We start from the raw sequence: 21,963 nt of genomic DNA, 5'->3' as shown, positions 1-21,963 counted from the left end.
ACCTGCAACATGGGCATGTCCTTCTCCACCTCTGCCTGCAGAGTGTACTGGTAGGAGGAACAATCTGAGAGCCAAAAGATCTGGGTTCTAATCCCACCCAATCAGCCTGGTACCCGATGGCAGGGTGAGTTAGCTGGGCTCCCCAGGCTTCTACCGCCTACCATCCTGTGGCAAAATGAGGTGGACCAAACGAATAATCTCTAAGACTCCTTCCAATGCTGATAGTCCATCAACCACATGCCATCCTGCAATGCTGGGTATTGATCCCAGACAATGGATGCCACGCAAATGCTGCATATATGGCAACATTTTACCTGCTTAAAGCCAACCATAATTTTGTTTTTTAGCTAAAACGATTCTTACTCAAGCGTGTAGAAAAGTCCCTGTGGCTCATTGCTCTAACCCTAGCAATCAGACAACACTCCTCAATTTCCTTTGTACCCAATTCTGGCTATGCCTCGAGTGGGAGAAAACCTGTCTGTCTGTCTGTCTGTCTCTCTCTCTGTTTTTATATAAAAATAGAATTTTCCTGGGGGCGCCTGGTGGTTCAGTTGGTTAAGCCGCCAACTTTAGCTCGGGTCATGATCTCATAGTCTGTGAGTTTGAGCTCCACATCAGGCTCTGTGCTGACAGCTCAGAGCCTGGAGCCCACTTTGGATTCTGTGTCTCCCTCTGTCTCTCTGCCCCTTCTCTACTCATGCTCTGTTTCTCTTGCTTTAAAAAATAAATACACTTAATTTTTTTTAATGGAATTTTCCATCAGGCAGAGTCTATCTCTAAATCCCACTGTGAGAAGAGCTCCCCTGGAAAAGGAGCTGTCCACATGCCAAATCAAAGTGGCCAGCACTTCCAGCAACATATCCTGTCACTGTGCAACTCCCCACAGCTGCAAGCCCCAGGTCTGTGAGCAGAAATGCATTTGCTCCATCAATAATGATGTTCTCACCAGAGTCAGGCCCCACAGGCAGCTGGCCCTCCTCTCACACACCCGGAGCCCCACTGCAAGGAGGTGGTCCTAAGACCCAAGGGAAACAACACTGAGACATTCTCTCCTCTGTTTCCAGAATGGGGGCAAAGGAATGGAGGGGGCAGGACAAGAGGGGGGAGGGGGATGACTTTGTTCCTGGAAACAAGAATTCAAATCCTGCTTCTCCTAAACCCTGAATCACCTCCTACTCTTCCAATAGATGAGTGTGGTGGGTAAGAATTTCCATATATGGAGAAGTCTGTTCTCTCCTCTGGTACTTGAAGAACATGGACCCACATAGGACAGAATTCCTTACTCAGAGTAGACAACCCCAAAAGAAGTGGAGTCTTAACTGCCCCACAGGATATCCTGTTACAGGAATATGGCATCTCCAGCCCAAACAAGGAAGTGACTGGGTTGAAAGGCTTTACATTGACCTGAGGAATGGGCCTTCTAGAATGCAATGACATTTATGAAGTCAGTCTGTTAATTCAGAAGAAGGAGGGGGTGTTATGTGGGGAAGACGTACCTGAAGAGCTCACCAAGAATCTAGAGCACAGTTCTTCTAATGGCAGATGAGCCCTAAAACTATCCTCACTCTTGGCCCCAATTCCCTGACTCCCTTGGGCCAGGAATCCCCTCTGGGAATGTAGTTTTGCACTAGTTATTCACAGAACTGACACCAGGCAGAAAAATCCAGAATAAAACTAGACTTTCAGGAGAACACTGTAGAGGGGGAAGGAGGGTTGAATGCTCAATTTAATTTGTAAACTTACTTGTGATCAGAAGGTCCTGACAAGTGTTTGATCAGTAAAGTGAACCAGTAAATCCAGTCTGGAGCATATCTGGTCTAAAATGACTCCAGATGGAATCAGCAGAAGAGGAAGGAGAGATGAAATGCTGGAAAAACCACAGTGCAGGTGGCGAGGGGTTGGTTCAGAGGAGGGAATCTGCATCTCTGCTTTCCAGTGGCGCTCTGTCTCTCTCTCTCTCTCTCTTTTTTGAGAGAGAGAGAGAGAGAGAGAGAGAGAGAGAAAGGCACATGAGCAGGGAAGGGACAGAGAGAGAATCTTAAGCAGACCCCGTGCTGACTTAGCGCTCCAATTCACCACCTGAGAGATCATGACCTGAGCTGAGATCAAGAGTCGGACACTCAACCCCTGTTCCTGATGACTCTTGACAATCTTCCAGCCCCTCTGCTTATACAACTCCTTCACAAGCTCAGCCCTCCTGTTCTGATTTCACACCCTCAACCCTAGTCACATGTCCTTGTGTCTGAAATCACCTAGTTTGTGAGCACACCTTTCATTTGTAGAACTTTCAACCCTGTTTCTGTGATTACAGTGCATGTCTGAGTACCCCTCCTATGCTCAGATGCTACAGACTGGATCCATGGCTCACAGTAGCTTCTCCCAAAGCACACTGGAACTCCAAGCCTAAGAAATGTCTTAGGGGGGTTAGGAAAAAAAAAAAAGGAGGAGGAAGGTGGGGACTCTGAGAAACAAACCTCTTGGGAGGTCACAGTATGCATTAGGTTACTAAAGGCTCAGAGAGTCCCATGATAAAAATACCCATTTAATTTTGTTGCGCTTGGACTTTACCACACTTAGTTGGCTACAGGACCTTTTTCTAACAGAATAGTCATAATACCCTGGGGAACAGGACCCCAAATAATCACAGCATTCTAAGGGACATCACATCTTGCCCAATATATATTCTATTGCACCTCTCTTACCGGACTGTGTGTCTTGTTTAAAAGCAAGGAGCCTGGGTGGCTCAGTCAGTTAAGTGTCCTACTCTGGCCCAGGTCATGAATTCATGGTTCGTGAGTTCAAGTGCTGCATCAGGCTCTGTGCTAACAGCTCAGAGCCTGGAGCCTGCTTTGGATTCTGTGTCTCCCGGTCTCTCTGCCCCACCCCTGCTTGCACTCTGTCTTTGTCAAAAATTAGTAAACATTAAAAAAAAAAAAGGGCAAGGATCTTGGGGCACCTGGGTGGCTCAGTCAGTTGAGTGTCAGACTCTTGATTTTGACTCAGGCTGTGATCTCCGGCTGAATCCCTGATATCAAATACCTGCTTGGGATTCTCTCTCCCTCTGTCTCTGCCCCTCCCCCACACTCTCTAAACAAACAAACAAACAGACAAATAAATAGCAAGGACCTTTTCCAAATCATCATGGCACCCCTGAGACACAGCAAAGTGCTTTATAAACTGCAGGCCAATAAATATGTGGTAAATGAATGCACTAAACCCAATCATCTCATTTCCATGATGAGAAAATGAAGCCAAATATGTCAACACAACTTTCTCCAGATCTTCCTAAGTGTTTAAAAGGATGTCTTAGACAAAGAAGGTGCTCAGTGGGGCACCTTGGTGGCTCAGTCAGTTGAGCACCTGACTTCGACTCAGGTCATGATCTCACAGTTTGTGAACTCGAGCCCAGTATCAGGCTCTCGGCTGTCAGCACAGAGCCTGCTTCAGATCTCCTGTGCCCCAGTCTCTCTCTGGCCCACCCCTGCTCATGTTCTCTCTCTCTCAAAATAAATAAACTTAAAAAAAAAAAAAAAAGGTGGTCAGTAACTCTTGCAGAATGGAACAAAATAGAACAGAATAGCACAGAAGTTCCTCCGCTAAGCCCGAAGCCAAAAGTTCTCATAACACCATGACTCCCTATGTCCTTCCCCTCTCCATTGCCCAAGTCAGGTGTCAGCCAGAAGAAAACGAAGATGACAAATCAGAAAATGAAAGCCATGGGAAAACCAAAGGTCCTTAGGGATGGGAGGGGGGGAAATGGTGTTTGCAGACTGAAGGGAGTCAACAGGACCTGTCTGTGTCTAATCTAGACTTAACTTCAATGTCTAACCTAAGACCTGGCCCTTCCAACAAACTCCCATATGAGTTCCAGTGCATACACAACTTAGTGCTGTACTGTACCACTCTCGTGGCAGAACCTTCTTCCCTTTTTGTCAAGTTTATTTTTGAGAGAGAGAGCGCGCAAGCACACGTGCACACGCTCATGAGTGGGGGAGGGGCACTGAGAGAGGAGAGTGAGAGAGAATCCAAAGGAAGCTCCACATTGTCAGTGCAGATCCCTACTCAGGGCTCGAATTCACGAACTGTGAGATCATGACCTGAGCAGAAACCAAGAGTCAGACTCTTAACCGACTGAGACACCCAGGCTCTGGGTGGCAGGCCTGCTTGGGACTCTATCACTCCCCTGCTTGTGGTCTCTCAAAAAAAAAAAAAAAAAAAAAAGACTTAAAAAAAAAAGGAGTTAATTGAACCAAAATTTCTTGAGCACATAGCATCTCCTCTAACAAAAACGGTGGGTGTTTGTTGAGTCACTACCATGGGCCTAGACCTACGCTCATTTCTTGCACTACCTACACAGTGAAATAATACTAAGTTTCTTGCCAGTGTATAGGACCTGCTAAGGACTTTCCCGTCAATTTCTCATGCTTAACCTGCATGAGTCAAGGAGCATGAGAGGACCTTTGGCGATGGGAATCTGATTCTCATTCTGTCAGTTAAAGCCGAGCACCCCATGGGAAAGCTCTTCACCCCTGAACTCTTGCCCACACTCTGCAAAACAAGAGTAATTCTTGTGACCCATCTCTCCCACAGCAACTGGGAGCTAAGTAATAAAAACAATTGTAAAGTTCACCTACCACATAAAAAAGTGCTATGAAGGCAACGCAATACTAATGACTTCTGTGAGATGGGGGGCTTTAGGAGGGAAGGAAAAGGGGCACCTGAATGGCTCAGTCAGTTGAGCATGGGAGTTCGGCTCAGGTGAGTTCAAGCCCCACATTGGGCTTGCTACTGTCAGCGCAGAGCCCCGCTTGAGATCACCCCTCTCTCTCAAAAATAATAAAAAACCAAACCAAAACAAACAAAGCCAAAACACCTTTATCCAATTCGTTCCCCCCGATTTATCTTGGATCAAGTTAAGCACCTCAGTTGACTGAGCGGTCCTTAAGGGCTGGGACTGGGCCCCACCGGCCTCTCTGACCCCAGCACAGCGCTTGGCACACAGTGGGTACTAGAGAAATGCTTGGAGAAAAGGAAACAGCACTTGGAAACCATCTATGTCAATTATGGCTCGGCCTCTAGTGAGTGACTCTGGGGAGGCCCGCCTCCTCTCCGGGGCTCGAACGACTAGCTTCCCAGGCTCTTTGCACCAGGAGAGCGCCAAGTGGCTGTGTGTGGCCCGCCCCCAGGACGCACAGGAAACCCAAGGCGGGGTGTGCACGGGCACTCAGGGAAGGGCTCCAACCCCGCCCAGACCCAGACTTCCGGAAAGCTCGGGGTCCCCTCCGCCGTGCGTGCATCCAGTGCTTGCGCCGCGGCCGGCACTTGCGCACCGTGGGCCGGGGCTATGCGCGCGCTCCAAGCTCCGCGCTCCTGCCTCCCCGGAAACCCTCTCGCCGGAGAAGGGCCGGGGGTTCCCCGGGCGCCCCCCAGCGGAAGGTGGTGGGGAAGGAAGAAGGATTTGCAACAATACCTCGGGGAGGAGGCGGCCGAGGCGGAGGCGGCGGCAGCTAGAGGCGGAGGCAGAGGCGAAGGAGGCCCCGGCCCCGGACAGGCCCCGCCCCTCGCCCCGCCCCGCCACGCGCCCAGGGCCGTGCAGCCTGCCCTTACCGTGCAGCCTGCTCTTAGCGTGCAGCGCCGAGCTCTTCCCTGCCCGCTAACGCTACTTATCCCGGGAAAGCTCGCGCGGGGCGGGGGAGCAGACCCACAGACTAAAAGTGAAACTTGAGCAGCGCTGGCACGGCTGCTGGCTGGTGCCTTTCCCCCTCCTGCCTCCCCGCCGTCGCCACGCCCTCCGCTGAGAGCTGGAGGCCGACGTCAGGGGCAGGATTCCTGACTACGCTTGCAGGCATCTGCCAGGTAACTAAGGTATGGGAAGGTGTGGGTCCGTACGGTGGGGGGAGGGGCGCCCGCTGGAGCTCCCGCTGGGCCGGAAGGTGGGCGCACGCAGGGCACGTTGCTTCCGGGGAGGAAGAGGAGGAGCCGCAGGCCTGCTGGGAGCTTGCAAAGGAGGTCGGGAAAGAGGGAGGTGTGGAGGAAGGCTCCTATCCTGCACGGAAGGCTGTGGAAGGCCACCTAGAAGGAGAAAGTCTGAGTGGAGGGGATGCTGAAGAAATGTGTCTGCTATGGAAGAGCCAATTTATGGCTCTGATCCCGAGTAGGAGAGAGCCTGCCATGGAATCCCCTTCTGAGATCTTGCTCCTGAGCCTCGCCCTGGATTCCCAGCAACGCTCAGCACCTGTTGGATGGCAGAACTGGCAAAGACCAGCTTCCCAACCCGCCCACTTCACGCGGGAGAAAACTGAACCTGGGAAAAGAAAGCACTTGCCCAGAGTCATGCACAACACAGATCCAGTCGTGGGACCCAGATGCTAGCTTCCCAGCCCTGTTCCTGCAGCCAGTCAGGGTGCTGACTCCCTCTGTCCCACAGAGCTATGAAGCAGGGTACCTGTCCATGGGTCAACACACACCATCCTGTGAAGAGCTTACACCTATTCTTGGCCCCAAGGATCAGTTCCTGGAAGGGTCTGAGTTTTTGTTTTTTAACTTATTTTTAGAGAGAGGGGGCACCCATGCGTGTAAGAGGGGAGGGGCAGAAAGAGAATCCCACAAACCATGAGATCATGACCTGAGCTGAAATCAAGAGTCAGATGCTTAACCTACTGAGCCACCCAGGCGACCCCCCCCCCCCCCCGGCCTTTTCTTGTTTGGAACATAACCTCAAGATCTTATTATCTTCATGATGTAATAAAATATGAAGCTTAGAACTGGATCACTTGGCCCTTTCTTTTCTTATCTCCTCCCAGTTCAAAATGCTTGCATCTCATAATAGCCAGCATTCTCTTATCGGCAGTTGGTGCCAACACATTCAAGCCTCAGACCAATCTTTGTAGTTTTAGCCTTTTTCCAGAAAGTCAGTTTCGTTTGCCCACCATAGCCACTCTGCTTCCTGTCATAACACCACTTTCCCTGGGCATAAAGAGAATCTTTGCCTTTCTTGTGCTGTGTCACTTTGCAGGATTGGTGCTTGCCCCACTTCTTGCAGAAAGTCTGGTGGGTTTTAGGAAGGTTCACCATGGTTTCGAGAACACTATCAGCAGGGAAAGAAAGAGCTGGAAGGTTCTGATTGAGGGTGAGCCCTGACTAACAATGCCAGTCAGTTGCTTCAGGGCAGCTTCCTCTGTCCAGTGCCCAAAGGAAACTCTGTAGTTTAACATTTACTTCCCACCCTTGTCTAGAAGCCCAGAAAGCTTGCTATGTGCTTATACCTGTGAAATAAATAAATAAGTAAATAAATAAATAAATAGATAGATAGATAGATAGATAGATAAATCTGTGAGTTGGGCGAACTGTTTTGAATAGAGGCAAGCCTGTTTTTGGGAAGTGTGCGTCAGATTTTTTTCCCCCCTCTGACATTTGTAAATGCGAGCAACCATGAAAACCACATTTACGTAGTGAAGAGGTTGAAATGTTCAGCAACTAGTGCCTGGAAGGCATTTCAAGGATGGGGACGTTGTTTCCTTGTATTTCTGGCCTCCGGGTACCTAAAGTAATAATCCCCACCTCAGAGATGTGTAAAATTTGGGGTTTGGAGCCCATGGCCAAGAAAGAATTCTTGAGATGTCTTTGGTGCAAAAAGGTGGTTTTATTAAAGCACAGGGACCATAGGCAGAGAGGGCTGCACTGGGGTTATGACAGGTGACTAATTATGTACCTTCAAGTTGGGAGGCGGTTAGGGATAGTGTAAGTCCAAGGAATTTTGGAAGCAAGGTTTCCAGGATCCTGAGGGGACTATCTATTGTTAAAAGGTCATTTATTACTGTCTGGTAAAAACTCAGTCACAAGACCCTTCAGATGTATATCAGTGGGCCAGATGCTTGGAAGATGATTGCCAACATATATCTTGGGATGGGTGGGGAGGGGGTAGAGATAAAAGAAGTTTCCACAGGAATTTTTATATGTTAAAATAGACTTACAGATCCTGGAGGGTTGGGTTAAGATTGCCTTTTGTCCTTAGTGAAGAGTCATCATCCAGGCAGCTAAATTCCTAGAGGAAATGTGACTCTCTGTGTTTCAAGGACTTGTGAATGGGCTATAGGCAGTATGGAAATTTATTTTCTTGTGGCTTTGTTTCCCACGTCATTTCCCCCTGAATAATTTTGACCCTTAAATCTTTACGGCTGCTGAAGGTGGAAGGTCTCATCTTCTGTAACGTCTTCCTACTGAATGAGGGGCATAGAGATGTCCCTACCTATGGGTCAACATTGATCAGTTGGGGACTTATATATATAGGACAGCTGAGCCCAAGGGAGATCTCATGTATGGATCTTCCTGAGTGCAAAGGATCATCTGTCAGCTTGAAGTTATGGCGGTGAAGGAGTCTAGGCACCAAGTAGAGAGACATGGGAGAAAACAACAAAACACGATTAGAATAACAAAACGAAAATGAAGTTCAAATAAGAATCCTTTGGTAGTTGACAAAAATCCTCTTCCAGTCCAGGAGTTTGACCAATCATTAAAGGAAAGGGAGGGATCTTTTAGAGCAGCAATGTGAGTATTTATATCAGTTAGAAACCCAGAAACATTTTTATGGTGACCTGGAACGTATACACGGCATTCTGTACTTAATGATAGCACATGTTACACCTTGTGCAGCAGGTAAAATGTCTAGTGCCATTTTATTTTTAAAATTGCTTTACGCATTTGTATTCCTTCAGTGTTTAATAGGGAAATGCTATTTCGAGTGTCATTTAGGGCTTTGTGTATTTATAGAGCTTCCATGTGCCAAGCAACATCATCCAGTCCCAGGAGGGAACAAAGATGGATTCTAGGTGGTCATACCGATAAGACACAGAACCTGTCCATCATTGCTTTAAATTTGGAAGTTTGGCTGGGTTGGTAATGGTTTTAATAATGCATCCACGTATCCAGGCAAAACCCAAAGTACAGTGGCCTATCCAGCCTGGGCTAAGCCATGGACACAAGTTAGACCCACATAGCCATCCAGTCCCCTCAGGAGTCGTCATCTAATTCCAGGCCTCCTTGAACTTCAGTCAGGATATCAAGGGCCATTTGGTTTTGGAGGGTTACCTTTCCAGAGCACTGTGGACACCAGACTAAATGTAAATAGTAATTAATTTCTTTAAGGCCCAAGCTATTTCCTGAATTATTTGTGCAATAAAAGACAGTCCTTTGTCACTTTGTGGGGATGAAGGCAGTCCAAATCTAGGGATAATTTCTTTTAGCAAGGATTTTGTCACCTCAGTAGCCTTTTTACTCAAGTAGCCTTGTGCAAACCCTATATTACCTTCCATTGATTATTTGGGGTGAGGGGGGGATAATAAATATTTTCCTCTCATCATTAACGCTAGCGTATAGACTAGTGTAAGACTTCGTAATTGTTTATTTTGTGCTGCCTGCTTGGCTGCACAGCCTGCTAAATTGTTTCCTTTAGATCCTAAGGTCATATCTTTTTACTGTCCTTTGAAGTGAATTACAGCTACTTCCTTGGGTAGGTGTACAGCCTCAAGAAGAGTAATCATTTAGGGCCCATATTTGATTGGGGAGTTATTATGGGCTTGATTGTAATCCCCTTTCCTTCCAAATTGTTCCGTGGGGATGTAGAATTAGGAAGTCATATTTAGAGTCAGTATACATCTTAATTTTGAGACCCTTTGCCAGTTGTAAAGCATGAGTGACTCTGCTTCTTAGGCAGATGTATTTGCTGGGAGGGCTTTGGCCTCAGCAGTCTGAGTCAGACTGACTGTAGCCTACTGAGCTTTTCTTATCCCCCTTTCCATGAAACTACTGCTATCAATAAGCCAACTGTCATCAGCATTTTCAATAAGGGGAGTCTTAAATCTGATTGGCTAGACTAAATGAGATCAATAATCTCTGAGCAGTCATGTTGTAACACAGATGTACGATAGTCAGGCCCAGACATAGGGGTAGCTGGATTTAAAATTGGACAGGTGTTAAGTATTTAAGGTGTATTTAAGAGCATAACCTGGTATTTAATAAGTCAGCCTCCCATCACCCACTGGGCCTTTGGTCTCCAAGACACTCTGGACCTGATGTGGAGTCTTTTCTGTCAGAGACTACCCCATAGCAAGTTTTGAGGTTTCTTTACCAGGAGGGCTGTTGTGTGCTTGTATAAAGCCTCTATTTGGAATCGTACATCAATAGAGGTGGTTCCTGGGACAAATAGGACTAAGGAATAAAACCATCAAGAAACCCTCTTTGTTTGAGGTCTAGCCTTACTAATATCCTAATTATGAGGAATCACTGGCAAGTGGGAGAAGACTTGTCTCAGGAGATAAGGGCATTCCTAAGTGCATTATCCAATCTAACCATAAGGAAAGTGGGGTCATGCATTATGTCCACAAGTCCATAGTTGACCCTGGACTGGGGTACACTCTGGCTTTTAAAGAGCAATTTTGTCATTCTAGCCACAAAGAATTGATCAAGGTGATAGTTGAGTTACGAAGTTGTTGGGGGATCCATCCCATTTTCCAACTGTTCAAATAATCATATGTCCATGGGGTCCTGTTGTCCCCATAGAATAATGAGCAACTATCATCCAGTATGTCAGGAGGACTTTGAGGCCTTGGACCCTTAAGGTTCTCATAATTAAGTTTTTTTTTTTCCCTCTTGTGATTTTGTCTTATGTCAGTTTAACTATTATAACAACCAAAGAATTGAAAATGGAAGAAGAAGAAAGTTTTCCTCTCCTACATATTCATTCTGTTATTGAAAACTGACATCAGTACTCCAGAGCCAATATAACCAGACGTCAGAGACTGGGAAAAATAGGAAAAATAGCTTTATTGTTTTGCCAGGGAAAGGTGGCTGCAGCAGGTTAGGGCCTTTAGAACTGTAAGCCCACCCAGAGGAAGGGGCTGCAGGGTTTTGTAGGGAAATGTGGGACCTATCTGGGTTAGACAGGAATTATCTTTGCTGCCAGCCTTGTTCATCATATTTTCAGTGCAGTACCGGTTCTGTAAAGGCAAAAAAAAAAAAAAAAAAAAAAAAAAAAAAAAGCTAAGAAGGAAAGACTGAAAGTTTCCCAAAGGAGAAAAAAAAAAAAAAAGTTAGCTTAATGTCAACCCTCATTGATGTTTTGATGTAGCCATTTTGATTTTTGTTCAACTTTATGTTTTTAAGTGGTTTCAGTTTGAGTCATCAGGACAACTGTAGTAAGACCACTTCCTATTTTACAGTGAAAAACCACTCAATATTTTCTAGAATGGCTAAAATAAAGAAAAAGGATAACACCAAATTTCCATTTAAATGTTGAGGAATTACAATTCTCATATATTGCTGATGGAAGTGTAAAAAATACATTCACTTCAGAAAACTGTGTGTGGCAGTTACTTATGAAAATAAACATTTTCCTACTGAAGAGGGGCATTTTCTCACCCCAAAATGTATCTTTGTCCTAAGAATTATTATAAGTTGTTATTTTAAAGAAACAACAAAGGAAAACCTTTAAACCCAGTACAAGGTCCCTTTGTAAGAGACATTTGCATGTCTGATACATGTGCATATATCAGGGAAAGTTCCATTTGTAAGGGTGTCTCCCTCCATGAAGCCAAAGGAGAGAGAATGTGTAATTCTCCAGAAACTCTGATCAGTGAAGAAGGAATGGATTTAAATGTGGATAACAATCATAGCCTTGGTTAATGTTTTGTTTTTTTTTTGTTTTTTTTTTGCTTGGTCACCTCCCCAAATGCTTCACCATAGATCACACTTGGAGTTTCAAACAACAGTCATATCTGATGCCTTCCCCCTCAGATTCCATTAGTTGGTGTGAGTGGGAACAACAGTGTTGTTTTAAGTGCTCCAGGTGATTCTAAGTGAGGCCAGGGTTAAGCACGAAGGCTTCCCATTAGTTTAAGAGAGTGGAGTGCAGGGTTTGGCTCAAGAAGAGGTAACTAGATCTCCCCTACAGGAGTCTGTGTGGGTCAGGCCCATGCAGCACATTGTTCCTATGCTGTAGCAGAATGGGTAGGAGGAGAAGCCCCTGAAACAAGAGAAGGAAGAGTCAGTCACTGATTGGTCTGCAAGTAGGAGCTCATAGTTTCCAAATATCAGGATGCAAAAGACTAGGAAGTTTCACCTTTTTTGCATTACAATGTCCTGCCTGCAGGTGAGCAGTTTACTTTTGAAGAGGCTCTTCCAGTGGGTATAAAGGCATTTTCCCCTGATGCAGCAGTGATTTCTCCACAAATATCTTCTGAGAAAGAAATCTAGAGAACTAGGTGAAAGAAGAAATGGCCAGTCCTCAGGTAAGCCTGGTATCCCAGGTCAGAGTCTGTATTGTCTTTTTCTCTTGAAATACCATGCATTTAGAAATTGGAAATGTTGATTCCTCTACTTCTGATGTTTCTGCCTCATTTTTTCACCTAATTTTAAAACATTTTCAGAAATGATATTCAAGGTTATATCTTTAGAACACTGTTGCAGACTTTGAGTCTGGAGTTCTCTCTTGTCCAGCAAGAGAACAGATGCAGAATTGAATATGAGAGGCTAATGTCCAGGAGGGGACAAGAGCCCTGAACACAGGTTTTGTCTCCGTATTTATTGAGTTCTCAAGAATTTACATATGTGGTGAATGCGCAGAAGAAAACAATAAGATAGTGACCTTTAACTTGTGGGTGTAAGAAGCAAAAGGTTTGGGGAGCAAGTGGCATTAGAAGTTGAGATTAAAGCACAATGATATATATTGGCACCAGACAACAGATGGACAATACAGCCTTTGTGGCTGTACAGCCAAGTAGCTGTTATCTCCAAAGTTTAAGATTTCTGGAGCATGCTGCCTCAAGGCTAACAAGGCACCCTTTTCACTAGCTAACCTTGGGTGCTTTCACTCATTGGCGCTTTCTGCCTCTATGCTTTGTCTTACTTAATGACTGGCCTTGGGCGCTTTCACCCTGTAGTGGCTTTATGCCCTAAGCCTTGTTAACCCATTGGTGCAAGCCAACAGACTTTTTTTTTTTTAATATTTTTTTATATGAAATTTATTGACAAATTGGTTTCCATACAACACCGAGTGCTCATCCCAAAAGGTGCCCTCCTCAATACCCATCACCCACCCTCTCCTCCCTCCCACCCCCCATCAACCCTCAGTTTGTTCTCAGTTTTTAACAGTCTCTTATGCTTTGGCTCTCTCCCACTCTAACCTCTCTCTTTTTTTTTTTTTCCTTCCCCTCCCCCATGGGTTCCTGTTAAGTTTCTCAGGATCCACATAAGAGTGAAACCATATGGTATCTGTCTTTCTCTGTATGGCTTATTTCACTTAGCATCACACTCTCCAGTTCCATCCACGTTGCTACAAAAGGCCATATTTCATTTTTTCTCATTGCCACGTAGTACTCCATTGTGTATATAAACCACAATTTCTTTATCCATTCATCAGTTGATGGACATTTAGGCTCTTTCCATAATTTGGCTATTGTTGAGAGTGCTGCTATGAACATTGGGGTACAAGTGGCCCTATGCATCAGTACTCCTGTATCCCTTGGATAAATTCCTAGCAGTGCTATTGCTGGGTCATAGGGTAGGTCTATTTTTAATTTTCTGAGGAACCTCCACACTGCTTTCCAGAGCGGCTGCACCAATTTGCATTCCCACCAACAGTGCAAGAGGGTTCCCGTTTCTCCACATCCTCTCCAGCATCTAGAGTCTCCTGATTTGTTCATTTTGGCCACTCTGACTGGCGTGAGGTGATACCTGAGTGTGGTTTTGATTTGTATTTCCCTGATAAGGAGCGACGCTGAGCATCTTTTCATGTGCCTGTTGGCCATCCGGATGTCTTCTTTAGAGAAGTGTCTATTCATGTTTTCTGCCCATTTCTTCACTGGGTTATTTGTTTTTCGGGTGTGGAGTTTGGTGAGCTCTTTATAGATTTTGGATACTAGCCCTTTGTCCGATATGTCATTTGCGAATATCTTTTCCCATTCCGTTGGTTGCCTTTTAGTTTTGTTGGTTGTTTCCTTTGCTGTGCAGAAGCTTTTTATCTTCATAAGGTCCCAGTAATTCACTTTTGCTTTTAATTCCCTTGCCTTTGGGGATGTGTCGAGTAAGAGATTGCTACGGCTGAGGTCAGAGAGGTCTTTTCCTGCTTTCTCCTCTAAGGTTTTGATGGTTTCCTGTCTCACATTTAGGTCCTTTATCCATTTTGAGTTTATTTTTGTGAATGGTGTGAGAAAGTGGTCTAGTTTCAACCTTCTGCATGTTGCTGTCCAGTTCTCCCAGCACCATTTGTTAAAGAGGCTGTCTTTTTTCCATTGGATGTTCTTTCCTGCTTTGTCAAAGATGAGTTGGCCATACGTTTGTGGGTCTAGTTCTGGAGTTTCTATTCTATTCCATTGGTCTATGTGTCTGTTTTTGTGCCAGGGAGTGGAGATTCTAAATCAGACTTCCACCCTCTATGTTTTTTTTCTTTTAATGTTTATTTATTTTTGAGAGAGTGTGAGGGGGAAGGGGCAGAGGCAGATAGAGAGGAAGAGGAAGACACAGAATCTGAAGCAGTCTCCAGGCCTCTGAGCTGTCAGCACAGAATCCGACATGGGACTTGAACTCATAAACCCTGAAATCATGACCTGAGCTGAAGTCAGATGCTCAACCAACTGAGCTACCCAGGAGTCCCCCATCCTCTATGTTTGTAATTCATTCCACATCAGGACACAGAAATACCATTCTATTTACTTCTTTGTATTTTCATAAAATGAAAACAAGAATCATATGACTGACATGTTCAAGTATCTTAAAATCCTGAAATATAACAGTCATAGATAGAAACTACACCAGGTGGAGTCACCACGGAAAGGAAGCTTGATTTTTCACCAGTAAGGAGATCACAGGCAATAACTTCCAAAGCAGAGACACACAGAGGGAAGGGGAATGGTTTCCTTTTATTTAGGGTTAGGGTGGATATTTAGAAAGAGAAGCCGTGTCATATAGATGTGGGCATAAGATCACACATGTTCCTTAAGACAACAGTTCTTTACATACTTTGTATCTTATATAAATGAGGTTTGTGTTCCTACTTGGATGGAGATTTTAGTATTATAATGAGTAATGGTAACGAGTCACGAGGAGACTGGGTTACTCCTTGGTCCATCTGCAGAGGTGTGAGTCAGGGGTTCAGCTCAAACTAGGCCAATCCAAGCTCTTCCTCAGGGCAGTCATTGCCTTTTGTTGGATACTTTCTGTTTCCATCACAGGAGCCCATGGGGTGTTTTGCCTGAAATAAAAGATAAGTTGGAAAGAAGAGGTTAAGTAAAATGAGGGGCTAAGGTCAGCGGGCACAAGCAGGTAATCAGTAAAGTTCAGGTCTTGGGTCTAGCTGGTGACATTAACTCCCTCTTTCATCTTAGGTACCATTATGAACCCCACCTTGGGCCACTTGGTAACTGTGGTATTTATTGCAGGAACTGCTGACCTTCAAGGATGTGGCCATAGAATTCTCTCAGGAAGAGTGGGGTTTCCTGAACCACAGTCAGCGGGAGCTCTATAGAGATGTGATGTTAGAGAACTATGGACACCTCCTCCTCTTGGGTGAGGATAACTCCTTCCAGACTTCCCAAACCACACTCGGGGTTTTGTTCCTTCCTTTGAAGACTGTCTCTTGGAAGCTTCCTCTTCGCATGACTGGAATTCAGATTCCTGCAGTAAGGGAAAGAAGTAGGGGTTTGAAGATAGAGAAATATCTTCCTGATATTTCCTTTTCAGCTTCAGCTTTCTCTTAAGGTACCATCATCATTTATGTTGATTAGTGGCCATTCTAAACATTGAATGGCATAACAAGGTATTGCCCACATCTTAAACTCCAGTTTTCGCTCCTTATTATTGTGTCTAGTACATGGAAGTGGGAGGTCAAGATGTGAACATTGGAAATCCCTTCTGTGTGTTCTCAAAGGGGCTGTTGGGCAACAGTATTTGGGAAATCATTTTCTAGAATTCTACAATGTTCTCTTTCATCTACTGAGCATAGTAGTGGATTGAAAGGTAGAATCTCCAGTAATACTCCTATTCCTTTTTTTCCAATTTACAGGTCTTATGTCAAAACCAGACCTGGTCAACTTCTTGGAGCAAAAGAAGGAGGCTTGGGATGTGAATGGAAAGGGGACAGAAGCCACACTTCATTCAGGTAGGTGGACCTGAATGAAGCAAATGACAGAAGAGAGGTCCAAATGTGAGGGGGGAAGATAGACCTTAATATGTAGTTCAAGTGACTCTCCTTGAATGGAAGTTAGTCGAGAAGCCTAGTTTTATTTCTCTCCCTCTTACAGAGGGACATCTGCTACCCAACATTATCATGCTTTTATACTCCCTAAGGATTCTTCTTTAGCTCCAGTGATGGTCCATCATGTCCACTGTGAGGGCCAGAAGATTCCCCTTGGAGTGTGAGGGCCTCCATAATCTGAGATCTCCTTTGCTTTGAGGGCTCCAGAGAAATCTCGGTATTTCTGAGGAACTGTATGCTAAGCCATTTCTAAATTCTGTTTTGCCTCCTGTTACAAGTGTGTTAAGAGTAGTGGTGGCCATATTGGGTTTTGGTGTAGAAATCCCTGGAACACTGGAGACCGTGATCACACATTTTCTGGTTTATGCTTTCCAATATTATGGAGGCTTTAGTCTTAATCCTAAAAAATTGAGAGTCAGTAATTTTATCAGGTAACAAAGCACCTCCCTAATAGGAGAATGTCTAATCCGTTAGTTCACTTCAAAAATTCATTTTTCTTTGTATTAACTGAAGCTGAAATCTCCGTTCTATGTGATCATTCCTCAGTGATGAAATAATTTTTTTAACTTGTTTTTAATGTTTATTTATTTTTAAAAGAGAGAGAAGGAGATAGAGCATGAGCAGAGAAGGGACAGAGAGAGAGGGAGACAGAATCTGAAGCAGGCTCCAGGCTCTGAGCTGTCAGCACAGAGCCTGATGCCGGGCTCAAACTCACGAGCTGTGATCATGACCTGAACTGAAGTCGGATGCTTAACCGACTGAGCCATCCAGGTGCCCGTGATAAAATAATTTAATGTACCTATTCGTATCCTAGAATTCTTGCTTAAATTAATGTCACAGGGGACCTAGAACATTTAGAATGTAGAATTTGCAGCGTGTAAAAAAGTTTCAATTGTAACATTCATTAATAATTGTATCATTTTATACTTTTGACTTATATGAAGTTCTTGTTACCTTTTTATATGTGTTTTCACTTTCTGGTTAGTTATATATGAGATTCATCTCTGATTTTTTAGCTCAAACATTATGATATGGGTATGTGCTTTATAAGAAGTGAGGTGTAGGGTCACCTGGGTGGCTCAGTCGGTTAAGTGTCCGACTTCAGCTCAGGTCATGATCTCACAGTTCATGGGTTTGAGTCCCATGTCGGGCTCTTTGCAACAGCTTAGAGTCTGGACACTGCTTCAGATTCTGTGTCTCCCTCTCTCTTTTTGCCCTTCCCCTGCTCACACTCTGTCTCTCTCTTAAAAATAAAGATTTAAAAAAAATTTTTAGTAATAAAAAAATTTCAAAAAAGTGAGGTGGATAATTCATAAAATTTTCATATTAAAAAAGTAGTTTTCTTTAAATAAAATTTAGGAAGAATTAATCATTGGGTTTTTTCTCAACTTAACCCCAAGTATCTGAACTTAATTCCAAATATTTATTTTTTCTAAAGTGATTTCCCTTATATTTTACAACTTTGATGGTGTTTATTTAGAAATGAAGGGTTTTGTTCATCTGCTTGGTACTAAAGAATGGATTATAGCTTCGCATTCATAGTAAGAGAAAGAATATATTAATAACATAAAACATTTTAAATGTATTTTCAGTGTTTACTCATGAAATTTTTCATGAGAGCTCTTTATGGTTGGTTTTTTAAGTTTATTTATTTATTATAAGAGAGACACAGAGAGAGAGGGAGAGAGAGAATTCCAAGCAGGCTCTGTGCTCCCAGAGTGGAGCCCAACGTGAAACTCAAAGTCATAAACCGCGAGATCGTGACCTGAGCCGAAACCAAGAGTCTGACGCTTCACCAACTGAGCCACCTAGGCGCCCCATGTTTATGATTGATTTTAATGAAAATTCTTTACTATTTATTGTCAATGAGACATTACGATAAGTCAAAATGATGACTTTTCATGAGTACACAGTCACAGTTTAAAATTATAGTTATATAGCAAGTTTCCTTTTAAAAATTCATCTGTTTTTGTGTAGTACTTTTGGTTTAAATTTTGTTATTCTGGCTTTGCAATCCCATAGTAATATGCTTCCTTTTGTCGGGACCTTCCACAACATTAGGTAGCTGCTTTTGTCATGGTGTTTTAAAATTCTCCTTTTCTCTGTAATTTTCGAGGTTAGTTTTATAATGTGTCACTGTGTTCATGTTTTTTTTTTAAATCATGCTTCACTGTGTTCATATCTTGACATTTATCCTGCTGTGAATTTACTGAGCTTGTTGAAATTGTCTCTTTTTTCCACATATGTAAGAAGTACAAACCTTTAGTTTTTTATGTAGGCTCTCTGCCCCCTTTCATTCTCCTCTCCTTATGGGATCCCCTTAATTTACATTTGGATCTCTTTTTTGTGTGTCACTTGAGTCATGTAGGCCCCATCCTTTTACATATTTTTCTAGTCTCGTCCCACTAGATAATTTAAAACAAGGTGTCTTTAACTTGTCTGATTCTTTTCTGCTTGATCAAGTCCATCCCCCACCCAACACCCCACCAACAACCCTCAGTTTGTTCTCTGTATTTAAGAGTCTCTTATGGTTTTCTCCCTTTTATCTTGCATTTGCTTCCCTCCCCCTGTGATTATCTGTTTTGTTTCTTAAAGTCTAAATATGAGTGAAGTCATATATTTTTCTTTCTCTGGCTGACTTATTTCACTTAGCATAATACACTTCAGTTTCATCCATATTGTGCCAAATGGCAAGATTTCATTCTTTTTGATCGCTGAGTAATATTCCATTGTTATATATATACCACACCTTCTTTATTCATTCATTAGTCAATGGACATTTGGACTCCTTCCATATTTAAGCTATTGTCAATAGTGCTGCTATAAACATTGGGGTGCATGTGCCCCTTTCAATCAGCATTCCTGTATCCTTTGTATAAGTGCAATGGCTGGGTTATAGGGTAGTTCTATTTTTATTTTTTTGAGGAAACTCCATACTGTTTTCCAGAGGGGCTACACCAGTTTGCATTCCCACCAGCAGTGCAAAAGAGTTTCTCTTTCTTTGCATCCTTGCCAGCATCTGTCATTGTCTGAGTTGTTAATTTTAGCAATTCTGACTGGTGTGAGGTGGTATGTCATTGTGGTTTTGATTTGTATTTTCCTGATGATGAATGATGTTGAACATTTTTTCATGTGTCTATTAGCCATCTGGATGTCTTCTTTGGAAAAGTGTCTATTTGTGTCTTTTGCCCATTTCTTCACTGGATTATTTGGCTTTTTTTGGGTGTTGAGGTTAATAAGTTCTTACTAGATTTTGGATACTAACCCTTTATCTGATATGTAATTTGCAAATATCTTCTCCCATTCTGTCTGTTTTGCTGTTTGTTTTTTAGTTTTGCTGTTTGTTTCCTTCCCTGTGCAGAAGATTTTTATCTGGATGAAGTCCCATTTTTGGTTTTGTTTCTCTTGCCTCTGGAGACATGACAAGTAACAATTTCATGCGGCTGGGGTCAAAGAGGTTGTTGCCTGTTTTCTCCTCTAGGATTTTGGTGGCTCCCTGTCTTACGGTTAGGTCTTTCATCTATTTTATTTTTGTGTATGGTGTAAGAGAATCATCCAGGTTAATTCTTCTGCATGTCGCTGTCCAGTTTTCCCAACACAATTTGCTGAAGAGACTGTCTTTATTCCATTGGATATTCTTTCCTGCTTTGTCAAAGATTAGTTGGCTGTACATTCGTGGGAACCCAATTCTGGGTTCACTATTCTGTTCAAGTGATGCATGTGTCTGTCTTTGTGCCAGTACCATACTGTCTTGATGATTAAAGCTTTGTTAACACAGCTTGAAGTCTGGAATTGTGATGCCTCCAGCTTTGGTTTTCTTTTTCAACATTACTTTGGCTATTCTGGGTCTTTTGTGGTTCCACACAAATATTAGAATTGTTTGTTCTAGCTCTATGAAGAAAGCTGGTGTTACTTTGATAGGGATTACACTGAATATGTAGATTGCTTTGGGTAGTACCAACATTTTAACAATATTTGTTCTTCCAATCCATGAGCATGGAACGTTTTTCCATTTCTTTGTGTCTTCTTCAATTCCTTTCATAAGCTTTCTATAATTTTCAGTGTATAGATTTTTCACCTCTTTGGTTAGGTTTATCCCTAGATATTTTATGGTTTTTGTTGCAATTGTAAATGGGATTGATTCCTTGATTTATTTTTCTGCTGCTTCATTATTGGTGTATAGAAATGCAACTGATTTCTGTACATTGATTTTATATCTTGCGACTTTGCTGAATTCATGGATTCACTTCTAACAGTTTTTTTTTTTTGTGGAGTCTTTTGGGTTTTTCATGTTGTCAGTGAAGAGTGAGAGTTTGACTTCCTCCTTGCCAATTTGGATGCCTTTTATTTCGTTTTGTTGTCTGATTGATGAGGGTAGGACTTTCAACACTATGTTGAATAACAGTGGTGACAGTGGACATCCTTGTCATGTTCCTGACCTTAGGAGGAAAGCTCTCCGTTTTCCCCATTGAGGATGATATTAGCTGTGGATTTTTCATATATGGCCTTTATGATGTTGAGGTATGTTCCTTCTATCCCTACTTTCTTGAGGTTTTTCATCAAGAAAGGATGCTGTACTTTGTCAAATGCTTTTTATGTATCTATTGAGAGGATCATATGGTTCTTATCTTTTCTTTTATTAATGTGATGTACTATGGTGATTGATTAGGGATATTGAACCAGCCCTGCATCCCAGGAATAAACCTCACTTGATTTTGGTGAATAATTCTTCTAATGTATTGTTGGATCTGGTTGGCTAGTATCTTGTTGAGAAATTTTGTATCCATGTTCATCAGGGAAATTGGTTTGTAGTTCTCCATTTTAGTGGGGTTTTTGTCTGATTTGGGAATCAAGGTAATGCTGGCCTTGTAGAATTAGTTTGGAAGTTTCCCTTCCATTACGATTTTTTGGAACAGCTTCAAAAGAATAGGTGTTAAATCTTTGAATTTTTGGTAGAGTTCCCCTAGGGAGCCATCTGGCCCTGGAGTCTTGTTTGTTGGGGGATTTTTGATTACCAATTCAGTTTCTTTACTGGTCTGCTCAAATTTTCTATTTCTTCCTGTTTTAGTTTTGGTAGTTTACATGTTTCTAAGACTTTGTGTATTTCTTCCAGATTACCCAATTTGTTGGCATGTAATTGCTCATAATATTCTCTCATTGTTTGTGTTTCTGCAGTGTTGGTTGTGATTTCTCCTCTTTGATTTGTGATTTTATTTATTTGGGTCCTTTGCTCTTTCTTTGTGATCAATATGGCTAGATATTTATCAATTTTGTTAATTCTTTCAAAGAACCAGCTCATGGTTTGTTTGCTATTGATCTGTTCTACTGCTTTTTTTTGTTTGTTGTTTTTTTCCCCGATATCATTGATTTCTGCTCTAATCTTTTTTCTGGTTTGGGGCTTTATTTGCTGTTCTTTTCCCTGCTCCTTTGGGTGTAAGGTTATGTTCTGTATTATGTTCCCTATATACTTCCTATTACTGCCTTTACTGCATCCCAGAGGTTTTTGGATGGACTATTTGCATTTTCATTGGCTTCTGTGTACTTTTTAATTTCCTCTCTCATTTCTTGATTAACACATTAATTCTTTAGTAGGATAATCTTTAATCTCCAAGTATCCATGGTCTTTCCAAATTTTTTCTTGTGGTTGATTTTGAATTTTATAGCATTGTGGTCTGAAAATATCATGCATAGTTTTCTGATATCATTTAGTTATCTAG

The 21,963-nt window shown here is 42.9% G+C and overlaps 2 protein-coding genes, 1 long non-coding RNA gene and 1 pseudogene across 8 annotated transcripts in view; 2 read left to right on the top strand and 2 right to left on the bottom strand.

Annotated features, from left to right (window-relative positions):
• The first annotated feature begins 5,579 nt into the window (after positions 1 to 5,579).
• LOC101087185 (zinc finger protein 260-like) overlaps positions 5,580 to 21,963 on the top strand; it is a 25,692-nt gene continuing 9,308 nt past the window's right edge. The window contains exons 1-4 of the mRNA XM_023244884.2: positions 5,580 to 5,856; positions 12,146 to 12,284; positions 15,432 to 15,558; positions 16,055 to 16,150. Coding sequence (XP_023100652.2) covers positions 12,270 to 12,284; positions 15,432 to 15,558; positions 16,055 to 16,150 — 238 coding nt within the window. The 5' untranslated portion in view covers positions 5,580 to 5,856; positions 12,146 to 12,269. The remainder of the gene's footprint in view (positions 5,857 to 12,145; positions 12,285 to 15,431; positions 15,559 to 16,054; positions 16,151 to 21,963) is intronic.
• Positions 6,759 to 7,074, bottom strand: LOC123382432 (annotated as a pseudogene).
• LOC123382434 overlaps positions 14,815 to 21,963 on the bottom strand; it is a 21,057-nt gene continuing 13,908 nt past the window's right edge. Inside the window, exons 3-4 of the long non-coding RNA XR_006590800.1 lie at positions 15,443 to 15,666; positions 14,815 to 15,244 (exon numbers count right to left, since the gene is read on the bottom strand). This is a non-coding gene — a long non-coding RNA (uncharacterized LOC123382434). The remainder of the gene's footprint in view (positions 15,245 to 15,442; positions 15,667 to 21,963) is intronic.
• The window catches only part of LOC101086687 (putative protein ZNF720), a 257,450-nt gene continuing 251,007 nt past the window's right edge, over positions 15,521 to 21,963 (top strand). For all 6 annotated transcript variants that reach the window (XM_045047161.1, XM_045047160.1, XM_045047164.1 and 3 more), the window contains exons 1-2: positions 15,521 to 15,558; positions 16,055 to 16,150. The gene's annotated coding sequence lies outside the window, so the exon portion shown is untranslated. The remainder of the gene's footprint in view (positions 15,559 to 16,054; positions 16,151 to 21,963) is intronic.

This window comes from Felis catus, chromosome E2, assembly GCF_018350175.1.
Source record: "Felis catus isolate Fca126 chromosome E2, F.catus_Fca126_mat1.0, whole genome shotgun sequence".
In the NCBI taxonomy this organism is placed as follows: Eukaryota; Metazoa; Chordata; class Mammalia; order Carnivora; family Felidae; genus Felis; species Felis catus.
The sequence above is the reverse complement of the archived record's forward strand: the minus strand, read 5'-3'. Positions and strand labels throughout refer to the sequence as shown.